At 50.9% G+C, this 14,623-nt stretch overlaps 1 protein-coding gene across 1 annotated transcript in view; it reads right to left on the reverse strand.

Annotated features, from left to right (window-relative positions):
• CCDC69 (coiled-coil domain containing 69) overlaps window positions 1-14,349 on the reverse strand; it is a 36,334-nt gene extending 21,985 nt beyond the window's left edge. The window contains exon 1 of the mRNA XM_055325241.1: window positions 14,223-14,349. Coding sequence (XP_055181216.1) covers window positions 14,223-14,270 — 48 coding nt within the window. The 5' untranslated portion in view covers window positions 14,271-14,349. The remainder of the gene's footprint in view (window positions 1-14,222) is intronic.
• Between the last annotated feature and the right edge of the window lie 274 nt (window positions 14,350-14,623).

The following is a 14,623-nucleotide window of genomic DNA, read 5'->3' on the forward strand; positions in this document are numbered from 1 at the left end:
GAACAGATGCCAAAGGGCTGTATCCCAGAGCAGTGCCAGTGGCTCCCAGATTTTCAAGTTTCGTAAATGGTATCTTTTAATTGGAGAGTTGATATGGGTTGATGAGAAAGGATGCTGAAAAATATTATTTGCAGACTAACACTATCATTTCATAAAATAGAGCACATGATAACCTTCCAAAATATAGTAAGGAAAGCTCAAGACTTTTCTTCCGGGAAAGGGGAACTGACATCCTTATTCAACGTTATACACACACCTACACCTTTAATTTTTCCCACTTCACCCCAGCTGGTGGAAAGTCGGCCAAGGCCTGGCACTGGCCACTGGGCCAGAATCTGGGGTAGAAAAAAAAAAGTTAAGCCATTCTGTACACTTTTAAAAATGTTTTCGGGTAGTAACTAGACTTACTGTGGTGATTACTTCACAATATATGCAAACATCTAATCATTGTTGTATACCTGAAACTAATATAATGTTCATGTGTCAATTATACCTTTTAAAAAAAGATGCTTTGGGACGCCTGGATGGCTCAGCAATTGAGCGTCTGTCTTTAGCTCAGGGCATGATCCCGGGGTTCCAGGATTGAGTCCTGCATCGGGCTCCCTGTGAGGAGCCTGCTCCCTCTGCCTGTGTCTCTGCCTCTCTCTCTGTCTCTTGTGAATAAATAAATAAAATCTTAAAAAAATGTTTTTTTTAAGATGCTTTTAAAACAAAAAAAAAATTTCTAGATCCCATTTTAAGAAACACTTAAAAGGAGCATCTGTGTGGCTCAGTCAGTTAAGCATCTGACTCTTGATTTCAGCCCAGGTCATGATCTCAGGGCTGTGAGATGAGGCTCGTGTCCAGGCTCCATGCTGGGTGTGGAGCCTGCATAAGATTCCCTCTCTTCCCCACCCTCAGCCCCTCCCCCATCTCCCTCTCTAAAAAAAAAAAAAAAGAGAGAGACACTTAAATAAATAAGCCAGCCTATGGGAAGGCTTTGAAAATGTTCCATTACGAATTATCACTGTAAAAGACAAACTTTACTTTTTACTATGGTAACAGATTTTTTAAAGTAAATTATTGCACAAAATTATTAACAATTTCCTGAACTAAAGAATGATTGAAATGCTGCTAGAAAGCATACTTCTGGCTGGAGAAGGAAGTCAAGTCAAGGGAAGGCTTCTACAACCTTCAACTCCTGCCCCCAAGTACCCAGCACAGAGCCTGGTACAATGTGAGTCCCTGGCCAGTTGAACATGACACGGCACTATCACCCCCACCCAGGTCAGTGGCTGGGGCAGGCGCTCTGTGGCTGCGGATGCCTGACAACTGAGTTCTCCTTCCACCCTGTGAAGACGAGGCTCTCCCTGCCCAGGCGAGAGGGGATGCCTGGCCCAGGCACAAGCCAGGGGATCTGTCAGAGCAAGAATCAGAGAAGTGATGGGAGCCAGCCTCTCTACTCTGGCCTGTAGGAAGAAGGGAGATAAGTGGTTGTCACATCCTGGTTGCCACCACTGGTTATGCTCATCTGGGGATGTTTTTATGGGACTGAGAATTCCTGAATTCCAGTCCTGGCTCTTCTACAAACCTGGGCAAATTTCTTCCCTTCTTTGGGCTCCTGCTCCCTCCTTTGCAAAATAGAGTCAAGAACATAGTAGTGGATCCCCACGGTGTTCCAACTCTAGGCCTCTGCCCACAGCCCCTCTCGATAGCGCTGATGGGCAGAGTTATTACAGTGAGGAAACCCAGGGAAGCAAGACATGGTCACATTGTGCCTTGATGGCAAAATCCACATCAGAACCAGGTCTTAGCACATTAGAGATGGAGTGGTGTGTTAAGAACTCTGGGATTTAGGGATGTCTGGATGGCTCAGTTGGTTAAGCTCTTGGTCATGATCTTGGGGTTGTGGGATTGAGACCCACTGTCCGGCTCTGTGCTCAGCATGGAATCTGCTTCTCTCCCTCTGCCCCTTCCCACCCACCCCCACTCCAATCTCTATCTCTAAAATAAATAAATAAATAAATAAATAAATAAATAAATAAATAAATAAAATCTTAAAACAAACAAACAAACAAACAAAAAAAGAACTCTGGGATTCTAGAATTACCCAGACCTGGATTCAAATCCTAAATCTAACACTGTATCATGGCACGGCCTCTCTAAACCTTGGTTGTCTCATGAGATTGTTTTAAGGATTAGATGGGATAATGCACCTATAATGTCTGGCATAGTCTAAGAGCTCAAACAGTGCCTGAGTTTATTACTTTCTGTTTGAAAAGCAGTGCTTTGGTAGATCTCCCTCAGGGTGGCCTGAAGTAAGATCCTAAAGCTCATAAAAAACTGTCTCCTGCCAAATAACAATCACAGAAGGGTGAAAAGCTCTTCTCCACAAACGGCTTCCAGAGACCACAGGCAGGACGTATAACCAGGGGCTTGAGTCCCCAGATCCTGATAAAATCACTCCCAGAATTACTCCTTCCAATGACGTTCAAGACTCATCACTCTCTGTCCTCAGGCTACTATCTTCCTCTTCTTCCCTATTTCTTTAATGAATATTTATAAACACCTTCCTCCAATTAAAGGAGTAGTAATAATAGATATATCTATTCATTACTTGAACATTATATATACTTTATATGTTTTACTTTTTCAACTACATTATAAGCATTTACTACATGGCATTAAATATTATGTAAATGTATTAATTTTCACGACTCAAACATTGCATCTTTGTGAATGAATTCAATCATTTGATTAATAATCTGCATGAGTACTTCGGTTATTTCATTTGTAAATTTCCAAATTATGCTTTCACTAATCACCTGCCGATTTATACGATTTTTTTTTACATATCCAAAACTACTGGTTCTACCTTCCAGAAAGGTTCTACCAATGAACACACCCACTACTGGCACATGAGAAGGCCAGTTTCAGTGCAACCTTGCCAACATGGAATAGTATCATTTTTTAAAAAATAGTAGGCAGATTTGGTAGGCCCAAACCAAACAAGCCTATGGTATTTCTGGCCCCACTGGGTGTATCCATGTGTTCAAGACTGACCCAAGCTGCTCAAGCCCATCCCAGCATGGTGCACCCTCCAGTTCCTCAGGCTTCCATGTAGTAACAGGCTGAGCTCATGTCACATTTCTCCTTTGTCTCTTCCCAGGGCTGAGTTAGTTCCTGGTGGCTCTGTGCTCCAGTACCTGTCTGAACACCAGCATGAGCACCTGTCTGGTTACCTGTGTTTCTCCAGCTAGGCCAAGGGGGCTCTTTGAGGATAGGGATCATTTCTGAAACTCACTTTGGATTTGTCCCAGCATCTGTTATGATGCCCTGAACACAATTTCTAGGAATGTGGTCTATGGGTCTCCCATATTAGAACCACCTGGAAAGCTTGCTTAACACAGCCCCCAGGCCCAGTTCTGGACCCACAGAGTCCGAGGGTGATGTGTGTGCCAGGAAGCTCCAATCTGCCAATCTATGCAGGAGGTCCTGATGCTCACAAAAGCCTAAGGACACAGAGCCCAGAGCTAAGTAAGAATTGATAAGCAGCCACTACATGGAACATCCCCAGGTTGGGGCTCCAGCGGCTTCCTCCTCAGAGGCTACGGAGCAGAGTTCAGCCTGCAGTGGGACAGGACAGGGGCTGGGAGGGGGACACAAGAATTTCCCCTTCCAAAAGCAGACCGGGGAGGGCCAGGGCTGGGGTGGGGCATCCGGATCCAGCTCTGGAAGAGAGATAGCAGGGTTTCCTGAGTTGATAGAAACTGGAAGAAGAGAGCCAGGGGGGCGGTTGGCAGCACAGGACGTGTAAGCAGAACCCCCGACCGGGGGAGACACCAGGAGACCTGGGTCCCAGCTTTCCTATGAGCCTTTCAGGAAGTCCCTTGCCTGCTCTGGACCTCAGTTTCTCTATCTGCCAGGCGTCAGGGTTGGAACAGTTCTTCCAAACTCCAGAACAGCCCTTCCACTATGAAGGCTGGAAATAGGGTGCTTCTATCTTGGTAACACACACAGTTCTGGGGCCCAGCTCCTTGTTGTCAAGCAGACCAGAGCCCTGCTTTGGGTTCAACCTGAAGCCAACCCGATTTGCAGCAGGATGTGGCTGCCAAATACAGGCACAAAGTCAGGGTCGAGTGGGAGGACAGTGGCCAGAGCTGTGGAAAAGCCTGATGAGCTCAGATTGGGTCCAGTGAGACCCGTAGAAGACGCTTGCATTTTGAAAAGTAAACTGACAAATTGGAATACATCCAAAAGGAGTTGACAAGATGTGGAAAGAGGCACAAAACCAAATTATAGGAGGTACTGTTGACAACAGTTGGTCAGCATCAAGAAGAGGCAAGAAAACCTGGCTGCTGTCTTCAAATCTCTGCGGGACTGTCACGAGGTAGAAGCTGCTAGTGTGTGGTCCACACATCCTTAGAGGGCAGGCTTGTGGCTAAGGACTAGAAGTTTCAAGAAGTTTCAGTTCAACATGAAGAAGAATTTCAGAACTGCCCCAGACAGAGATAAGCTGCCTTACTAGAGGTTGGGGGTGCAGTAGTGACAGTGAGTTCCCCATCACCAGGAGCATGCAAGAAGAGGTAAACTTCATTTCACAGGTGGGACTGAGTGATTACAGAGGACCTTGAACTCCAACAGTCTATAATTCTATAAAGTATCCTTGATGTTCAGCAAGTAAAGCCCTCAGGTAAACACAGAGTACAGGTGGTGTGGGAAAGCCACCAGCATTAACACAGTCTCAGGGGGCTCTGTTGAGTATTATCCAGGTTGTAGTTCTTTGGAGTAAATTTCCATAGTCCTGTACTAAAGCCTAGGGGGTAGAATCCTCAATTTCCCTCAAATTGTGAGCTGCACCAGGCATGGGTGAGTAAGGCAGGAGCAGCTCAGATGGAAGCCGCCCAGCTATTCCTTCCGCTGGGGCTCCTGCTAGGATGGAAGCCAAGAGCAGCCTTGAGGATGGCTCAGCCTTTCCAGAAGACACTTGGTCTCACCTTGCTTTAGGGACATCACTCCATGCTTTCCACGGGCCTTTGGGCTTTGTATAATTCTGACTGAGTGGTATCATTTACATACTCATTATTTTTGCCTCCCTTAGAGAATTTAATAATCAAAGGACCCTTAAGAGTTACCCAGCTCCTTTCTTGTCACCTGGCTTCCCTGGGCCACAGAGTCCTATCACACCCTTCCTGGCTGAGGAATGCTTCCTGGGACCCAGAAGGCAGGGTTGGCAGGGCCCCTGGAGACAGTTTATTCCATTCTTCACCTCCTATTTCCAGATGGAGAAATTGAGGCCCAGAGGTGGGGCAGACAATATTTGTCAGAGGCCACAAGGCCAGGGAGCAGAACCCTACTGAGAATCCAGATTCAAGGCAGAGCCTGGACGCCGTTCCTTCTCCTGTATGCATACACCAGATCGATCCCAGCAGATGAAGTCTAGGGGACAGATGATTCTGGGCCTGACGGGACTCAGGTCACAGCCCTCTTCAGTATCAGAGCTGCCTTTCCGGAGGCTGCACTCAGCGTGGGCGGGGCCCCCTCACCAGTAGTTTCAGAATCTTAACAACCACAGGCAGAGCCTATTGGCTGAGGGTAGAGACAGGAAGGAGGTGGGGGTGGAGGCCCAAAGGCCCCCCCCTTTCCAGAAAGAGGAGGAAAGGCAGGGCCTAAATGTTCAGGGCTGTTGAGAAATATTGGTGCTCACACCCAAATCACAGAGGCCCAGATGGACGATCACCATAAACCTGTGGTGATCTCTAAACCTATCTCTAAGATGGGCAGAGGTATTTTGCCAAAGTGATGCCTGAATTTGATTTCATTTTCACAGTGCCAGGGACACCAAAGATTTAGCTTGCCTCATTCATGCTACAGAGTGTGACGTCACCACCACCCACCGCCTGCCTGGGGATAGAGTGGTTTGGCTACACAACCACCCCAAAGGTAGGAGGGCCAGCCTGAACCCCTCGGCTGTGCTGGGGGCACTGCCTATTCTCTGAACTCCTGTGATGCCCCCAGAGCACCCAAGTCGGGGCTGAATGTGGTCTCTAGTGTTCCTATCTGATTGACTGACAAATGAGGCCTCAGAGGAGGACAGAACCACTTCCCTCTTGCGCAGACCATGGCAGACAGTGGGGAAGGCCTTGAGCACAGAGCCCAGCCTCCCTCACAAATGCAGGAGCTGAGGCCTACAGAAACGCTTCCCAGTGCACAATATTCCTTTTCTTTCTCCCCAGAGCCCACGCTTCCCTGTCCCCTAGCATCTTCCCAGGGTGTCTACCAATTCTGGGGCACCTGGCAGGGCCTGGAGCTGGCAAAAGCACTCAGCACCATTTCTGGCATTTGGGTCAGCCTGAGACCCTGAAGGGGTGAGATAGAAAATGATGTCGGTGGCTGGGGCAGAGAAAGAGACATGCTGAAGGCACAGACAACACACCAGATATCTACTCATCTCCCCAACCCAATGGCAAGCAGCCGAGTTGGGGGGTGGTGGGGTGGAGCGGGGTTTAGAGTCAAAATTCTGGCTTGCCACTTGCTTGCTGTGTGACCTTGGGAAACTACCCTACCCTCTCCGGGCTTCTGTTTCCTCTTCTGTATGGTATGGAGTTGGGTGATGGGATACATCAGAGTCCTTCTTAGTTTTGACATACTTTGGATGTAGAAGAAGGAGCAGAGTGAGGTCATTCGGACACCTCACCCTGTTATCAGACCTGGCACGCTCATTTGCTCTGGGCAGAGCAGGGCAGGCAATCTGACACACTCAGCTGTCAACCCCTGCACGAAGAGGGCTTCTCCAGAGGCCAAGAAATAGGCACCATTGCTCAGGAAGACCTGAGTGGGTGTCCTGCGCCCTTCATGTATACCCTCTGTCCTCGAGCAGCCCCTGTGGGAGGCAGTAATTGCCTGGAGCAGAGGGTGACAGGGAGCCCAGTAGCCACCCACCCTCAGGTTATATGTAGCATGCCCCATCGCCCTGCAATTGCACTGCTAGCAGAGAGACACCCATTAGTGAGGACAACAGTACCTCCAGGGTGCTCAGGGCAGAGTCGTGTGTAATAGGGAAACACTGGGAACCAACTTCATACCTGTTGTGGGGACTGGCTTGATACACTAAGGTACCTCATACTACGCAAGGTCATAAGTTTAAAAAATGAAGCACATTTTACATACAACGTCGGAAAGACATTGGTAAAATACCAAAATGCAAAATAAACTATTTCTATTATACAGAAAAGCACAACCTGATGACGCTTGTCATATCTCGAGAAAGGACTAAGATCATTGTAGCCGAGGATGGGGAGCTTTAGTCTTACCTGAATTCTTAGAATTTTTAAAACAATGATGCATTCAAGTTTTACTCATGTGCAAAGAAATCAACAACAGGAAGAAACACGACTCTCGAAACCGAAAAGCAGCGAAGGCAGGTCATTATCCAGATGGAGAAGTCAAGGGGCAGGGAGAGGAGCCCCTAGCTCAGATCCCCAGCAGGCTAGTGGAAGGGGCAGGAGTCAGACCACCGCTGACTCCCTGGGCAGTGCTTTCCTCCACGGATGCCACGACTGCTGGCCGAAAGCACCCGGGCCTTGGCCAAGCACCTCCTTGTTTGCCATGCTCCCTTCTCTTCTGGTGAACCCTGGGTCCAAACAGAGGCCTGGGGTTCCTGCTGCCCTCCCTCGACTGATGGTGGAGGTTGACAGTGGGGGTGGGAGTAATGAACCTGAAGATATATCCACGGTCCCCAGGGCTGCTGTAACAAACTACCACAAAGTTGGAGCCTTAAGACAGAAATGTATTCTCTCACAGTTCAGGAGGCTAGAAATCCAAAATCAAGGTGTCAGGAGAGTTGGTTCTTTTTGGAGGTCCTGGGGGAGAAGGTTTGACCCTTCTCTCCTTCTCTCCTGGATTCTGGGGCTTGCCAGCAATCCTTAGTGCTTCCTAGCTCATGTGTCTACATCCTTCCAGTCTCTACTTCTGTTATCTCTGGCCTTCTCACTGTCTACATTTTCCTGTTCTTATGAGGAAACAGTCATTGAGTGAAGGCCCACCCTATTCCAGTAGGACATTATCTTAACTGGATTCCATCTCCAAAAAAAACCTATTTCAAATAAGGTCACATTCATAGGTTCTGTGTGTTCATGAGTTGTGTATGGTGGGGGCACTATTCACTCCAGTACAGGTAACTTTCCTAATGTCAGGGCTATTTCCTTAATCACTGGGCAGCTGGCAGGGTTGTGTGGAGCCGTGGAGAAGTGGCAAGGAGGTCTACAAGGTTCCTTGCACACCCAGTAAAAGAACACCACCACTAGGGGAGAGGGAGAAGCAGAAGTAGGTCAGGTTGTACATCACTTATCTGGAGGAAAGCACGGACATGGGATGGATGTTTTATGTCTTATAAGGCATTTGGCCTAGATGTTCTGGAAGATTCAGGTTTGAAAATAAAGTGACAAGATAAACGATTTTTAGGGATTAAAATTCACCTGGCAAGAGAAGCAGGATGACTTGTCTTCAGGTAATGGACAGATTTAGATCTCCACATGCTAAAGATGGATGGATTTTTCTCTTGCTCCTACTCTCTGCCCACATTGGACTCCTGGAACCTCCTCCTCCCCCACCTACAGGTCCAGCTCTCCCTGGACATCCAGTAGGCCTCACAGTGCTCTGAGGGTGGAGGATACTGAGAGGACAAAGGTGGAAACCAATCAGGCCAACCATCATCAGGCTCTTCCTTTTATTTGGGGTGGGGTATCCCTACATTTTCCAAGTCTTTTTTTTTTTTGAACCTGAATGCTCACAAGTGTTACACTGAGACCCCTTAGAATCCCTGTTCCAGGCAGATTTACTAGCTGCTCCATGAACACTGAGAGGTTAGTTGGCAGCGCCCCCTCCCACCCCCAAACCCAGAACCATCATCAACTTGACTTACATGGTAGCCTGCTTCTGGGCAATGAATTTGAGGTTTCATGTTTTCTGCCTTGTTTACAACAAAAAAGACATGAAATCTGGGCCTCAAACTCAGCACCCAACGGAGGCAAAGATGGATGTCTTTAGGTGACTGGGTACATACCCTGCCCTTGGGGGACCTACATTAGCCATATGGGAATTCAACTACAAAGGAAAAGAACAGAATTGAAAACATGTACATGTGCAGAAAATGTGTTGCCAAAGATTGTGTCTTTAAGGCAAGGATTATTAGAAATTTTTCTACCCAAGTACAGAGGTCTCTTTATAGAATAGAAATCTGGCTTTTAACCTCACAAGCTTTTCAGAATGCAATGCATGGAAGCCTGTATTGGCTTTAGCTGGGATGATTTTCTGGGGTGGGCAAAACCCCATCAGCTCAGAGGCTACATACACACCAACATCTCCATGATGCCTGGGGCAAGGGGCTCAGTGCCCAGGAAAGTCAGCTTCCTCTCACGTTCAATTGTCCCATCCTTGGCAAACCAAGCTAAAAGGTCAGGTTTGCCCAGTTCCTATTGACAAAGTTTCAGGAGCCTGGACTATCTAGCCCCACCCCACCAACCCTCAAAACCCAGCCAAGATGCCAGCTCTCTAGGGAGGCCTTCCCTCAGCCCCTCCTCTCCCCTCTGAGCTCAGAGCCACCCCTCTCACCCATTAGGATGAAAACACAAAGATGCTCATGAATAATGAGGGTAGGAGTGGGGAATGTAAACAACCAAGTGTCCAAACTGGTTAAATAAGCCATGGAACATCCGCAGAATATTAAGTGGCCATTAAAAATCATGTTTCCATGGACTATTTAACAAGAATGCCCCAGCAAAATATTAACTAGAATATAACCACTTTAAAATATATTGCCAATTGTGTAATAAGTCACCCTCATGGATATTATTTATATAGGAAAAATAGAAGGACACTGAAGTGTATGCAGAGGCTATGTCTTAAGGGTGATTTTTTAAACTTCTTTATATTTTTCCAAATTCTGAATTTTCTTTTTTAGGATTTTATTTATTTATTTGAGAGAGAGTGAAGGCAAGAGAGACAGTGAGTACAAGCTGTGGGAGAGGAAAGGCAGAGGGAGAAGCAGGCTCCCTACTGAGCAGGGAGCCTGATGCAGGACTCGATCCCAGGGCCCTGAGATCATGACCAGAGACGATGGCAGACGCTTAACCGACTGAGCCACCCAGGCTCCCCCAGGTTCTGAAATTTTGCCTCAAACATTATAATAACCGGAATTAGATTTCTTAAGTGGATCCTAAATATTTACTAGTCCTAGGCTTGCATCTCCTCTTCTATTCTTGCCAAAATGTCACCTGACCTCTGCTTGAACTCCTCCAGAGATGGGGAACTCGCTACCTCTTCCTCAGAACAGGTGGAATCTGGCTTCCATTAGCTTCCCCTACCGGCCACAATTCTGCCTTCTGGAATAACAGAAAACAAGGCTGCTCCCCAAGTCCCCTTGGCAACACTTCAATGGCCAGGCTCCAGGCTTCATGTCCCCAACCCCAAAAGCCTTCCAGGGACATGAATGTCCCCCTGTTTCCTACATCCCTGTTTGCTTTCCTTGGGTACAATCTAGGCGGTGATGTCCTTAAAGTCTCCTTATGACATTCTCCACATGACCTCTATTCTTGCCAGTCAGTGTGTCTCAGGGGCTCCACTGCATGCATTCTTTCTCCTAATCTTGAGACAACCCTATGACCCAGGAGCTAATTTCACACCCATCTTACAGATTAGGAAACTGAGCCATGGAGGAGCCAAGTCCTTTCCACAGTCACTTAACCAATGTGCGATAGAGCTAGGACCGGGGCAGCACCTAGGCAGAGCCTGCTGTGCCCGGTGAGTAAATGAATGCATGAACCTTGCCCTGAAGCCCATGCCCTTAGCAGCCATGGTTGGTCTCAGAATTATGTACGCCCACGCCGGGCTCTTCCAGGCCATTCACTTCTGCATCCCTCTCCTCTCTCTCTCTCTCTCTCTCTCTCTCACCCGGCCTGCTACCTGGAGGTGCTCATGAAGGGCTCCTGCATGACGGACCCATTGAGAACCTGGTGCCCAAGGCTCAGTAGTGGGAACCGTGCTGAGTGGGTTCTCTGCCACTCTGCTCTGGACTGTGGTGCCATGGCCAGTGCCAGAGTCCTGGGGACCGGGGAGTTCAGACATCATACCAGGCACACACACAGGGGCTTGACCATGAGGCACTAGGTGCCCTTCCCCACCCCTGCCCGGGGAGTGGGGGGTGGAAGCTACTGGGGATGGAAGGCCCCTCTGTACTCCCATGTCACTCTTACAGGCAAGTTCGTGGAAAATGTTTCCCTGGCCTCTCCCCTCTCTGCCCATCCTCCTCCCAAGTCTTCCTGGGGACATGACCATATCACCCATGGTATCAGTCAAGATGGGTTTAGGAAGGACCAGACAGTGCAGATGGCTCCTCAGCATCCACCTGCCAGGAATCCCTGCTCAGCCATCATCAGGATTTCAACTCATCCCTATGAGGCAGTGACAGCCTCAGGTGGGGTGTCTTGGCTAAGGCCACCAGGCACAGTAGACTACAGAACTCAGCACACCCTCTAATCTTTGAACTTGGAAGGACTGAGAGGTCCCAACGGTCAAGCCTCTGTCCCCAGTCAGGGCAGCGCCCGCTGAAAGCTCTGGGCTCATTCCTTGCTGCTTGCCACCCCTGCTTTCCACAGTGAGCCCATCATGCTGCACTTGCTCTGGCTCAGTCTCAGCTCGGGCTCTTCTCTCTGCCTCCAAACCTTCAGTGCTCAGCCAAGGCATCCTCACCCACCCCTCCGTCTCCCTACATCCAAGGAATCTTCCTGTATTTCTCAAGGCTGGGTGAGGTAGTGCTGTTGCACCCCGGGGCTAACCCCGACCCTGATTGGCTGGCCTTCATCTGCTCACTCAAATATTTACGCAGCACCTGCTCCATAGGAGGTGATGAGCACCAGCAGGGGTGCAGAAAACCAGGCTCTGCTGAATAGCTTTGCCACTAACTGGCTCTACGACTTTGGACACATCACTTCTCCCCGAACCTCCGTGTCCTCACCCATAGAGTGGCGAAGATTCGGCAGCTCAGCCTAACTTCTTGGGCTTTTGTAAGGCTCGCAGGATGTGAAAGCACTCTGTAAACTGCCACTCAGCGTGAGTCATTGTGACCATGACCTAACCCCTCTGTAGTGTGAGCTCATTTTTGTACATCCCATCCTTAGAGCCCTGGGTCTCCCTGAGGGAATGACAGCTAGTGGGGATGGCCTTGGGAGCTCAGGCCTTCCGGGGTTTGGCACCTGGATGAGAAACTGGGCAGGAGCACAGCCTGGAGGGATGGAAACAGGCATGAAATTTAAGTGAACTGGCTTATAAATCCTGCCACACAGGGGCAGGGGCCTGGCATTGCTGGGACAGGGAAGATGTGCCAGACTGGCCTAAGGCAACAGAGTGAAGGCTTTCGGGCCAAAGGGCTCTGGAATCAATAAGAAGGCACTGGAAGCACAGAGTAGGGGAAGAGACAAAGAGCACTGGGCTAGGGGACTGGATGCCTGGGTTCTACTCTAAGCTACTCTATGACCTTGGTCAAGACCTTCCCTTCTCCAGGCCTTACCCTCTGATCCATGCATCAGCCCAGGTGGTACCCAAGGCCCCTTCCCGCTGAGATAGTCTGTGCAGGCTTTACTTGCCTTTCATGGTTTGGGGGTGGTAGGGGAGGGTCATCCAGCTCAGACTGTGCCAAGGACAGACAGGGACAGCTGGTAAGGCTCTTGGAAGGGCAAGGCGGCAAGGGAACCCATGCCCGCTGTTAGAAGGGTCAGGCCTGGGACAGGGCCCCTCTTCTGGTCTCCTTCTGCCCCTGCCTGGATGGAATTCACTCTTGGCCCACTTTGCAGACTGAGACATTGACACAGGTACAGACTCTCAGACCCTTGGAAATCTTCCTGCTCATCTCCCTCCCTCTCCCCCTAGAGGGAGAAACTGAGGCCCAGAGAGTGATAAGGGCTTGCTCCAGTTCACCAAGCACGTCTGCAGTGGAGCCAGGACTGATGTCCACCTATCGCCAGCTCCATTTCGGGTCTCAAGCTGGGCTCAGCTTTATCTGCCCACAATCCCTATCTGCCAGCCCTCTGCTTCCACTGCTGTAGGTAAGCCTCAGTTTCCCTGCTGCAGTAAGGGAAGATGTGAGGGATTCCCAGTCAGAGCCTGACGAGGTTTTCTGAACTAAGAATAAAGGAGGAGCAAGAGAAGCAGAGGAGGTATTGTACTTGGGGTGAAAACTCCTCTCTCAGAACGAGGCACAGGGCCGGGAAAGTTTGCCTTGGTCCCAGCAAAGTGGGAGAGAGAGAGAGAGAGAGAGAGAGAGAGAGAGAGAGAGAGATTTTCAAGTTTTATGAAAAATAACTACATTTTGTTGCAGTTTGGGGCTTCTCAGGGTCCCCAGCGAACTGCTCACCAAGTTCATGGGACCACCTATTCCCACCTGGCTGAAAAGCAGGCAGTAGTAGGAAGAAGGCTTAGAATTTGAGGGCCCTCCCTTTCCCCTCTGCGGCTCGGGCCCCGAAGGAAGGCGTCCTTCGGCTCCAGGCTCTGACCTTCTGGGCTGCTCAGAACCCAGGGGCACCTGGTCCCACTGCCAGAAACCCGAGTAGAGTCTCCTGGGTCCTGACCCAGCTCCGAGGCCCCTCGGGGGGAGGGACAGGAAGGAAACGCAGGGCAGCAGCAGGCGGTAGATCTCCTCCCTCTTTGGCCCCTCCCGGCTGCCCCCAGCACAGCCCACGTGCACCGGCTGGGGCCCCCCAAGAGGCTCGCGACCAGCGCTTCTCAAACTTCAGCGTCTGCTGTCATCACCTGGCCAGCTCGTTAGAAGGCGGGTCCCATCCTAGCAGGTCCGGGGCAAAGCCCGGGAGTCTGCATTTCTCACAGGTCCCGGGTGGGGCCACTCTGCGAGGAGCGGCCTCGGGACGCGGGAGGCGCGCGAGGCCCAGAGAGGTCGCGTCACCTGGCCGGGGCCGCCCAGCGAGCAGCCCCCGACCGAGGGGAACCCGGCACCTGCCACGGCCCCGGGCGATTCCGCGGCGCTCGCGGGGCCCAGGCGCCGTGCGGGTGCCCTCGGCGGCCCCGCGCGGCTCAGCCCGGCCGGCTCTGCCCCCTTCCCCCGCGCCGGCCCCGCCGTCCTCCGCCCGGCGCCCCGGGAGGCTCGGAGGGGCGGGCGGCGCCCACGGGCCCGCGGCGGAGCGGCTCCGCGCCCCCCTCCCTCCCGGGGCAAACTTCGCCGCCCCAGCCGTTACCTTTTTGGGGGCTCTGCAGCAGCTCAGCCGGCTGTGCCCGCCGCCCATCCTCCTCCGGGGGCTCCCGGCCGCCGCCGCCCGGCTCCGGGGCGCCCCCCCCGCCCCGAGGACCCGCCCGCCGCGCGCCCGCCCGCCGGGGCTGCCGGCGAGACCCTGAAACTGAACCTGGAAGCGCAGACTTGAGCCGGCGCTGGGGCGGCCGCGCGCCGTAAATACCCGAAGAGCAGGGCCTCCGGGGTTCGCGGCGCCGCCGCCCCGGGCAGGTGACCCGACTCTGCGACAGGCAACCACCTCGGGCCGGGGCACCGAAGATCCCTACGAACCACGGATGCTTTTCCGGGCCCTGGGCAGAGAAAAGCTCAGGAAGGAAAAAAAAAAAATTAAAACAATTACTTAGAAAA

This window comes from Nyctereutes procyonoides, unplaced genomic scaffold (genome assembly GCF_905146905.1).
Source record: "Nyctereutes procyonoides isolate TBG_1078 unplaced genomic scaffold, NYPRO_anot_genome, whole genome shotgun sequence".
In the NCBI taxonomy this organism is placed as follows: Eukaryota; Metazoa; Chordata; class Mammalia; order Carnivora; family Canidae; genus Nyctereutes; species Nyctereutes procyonoides.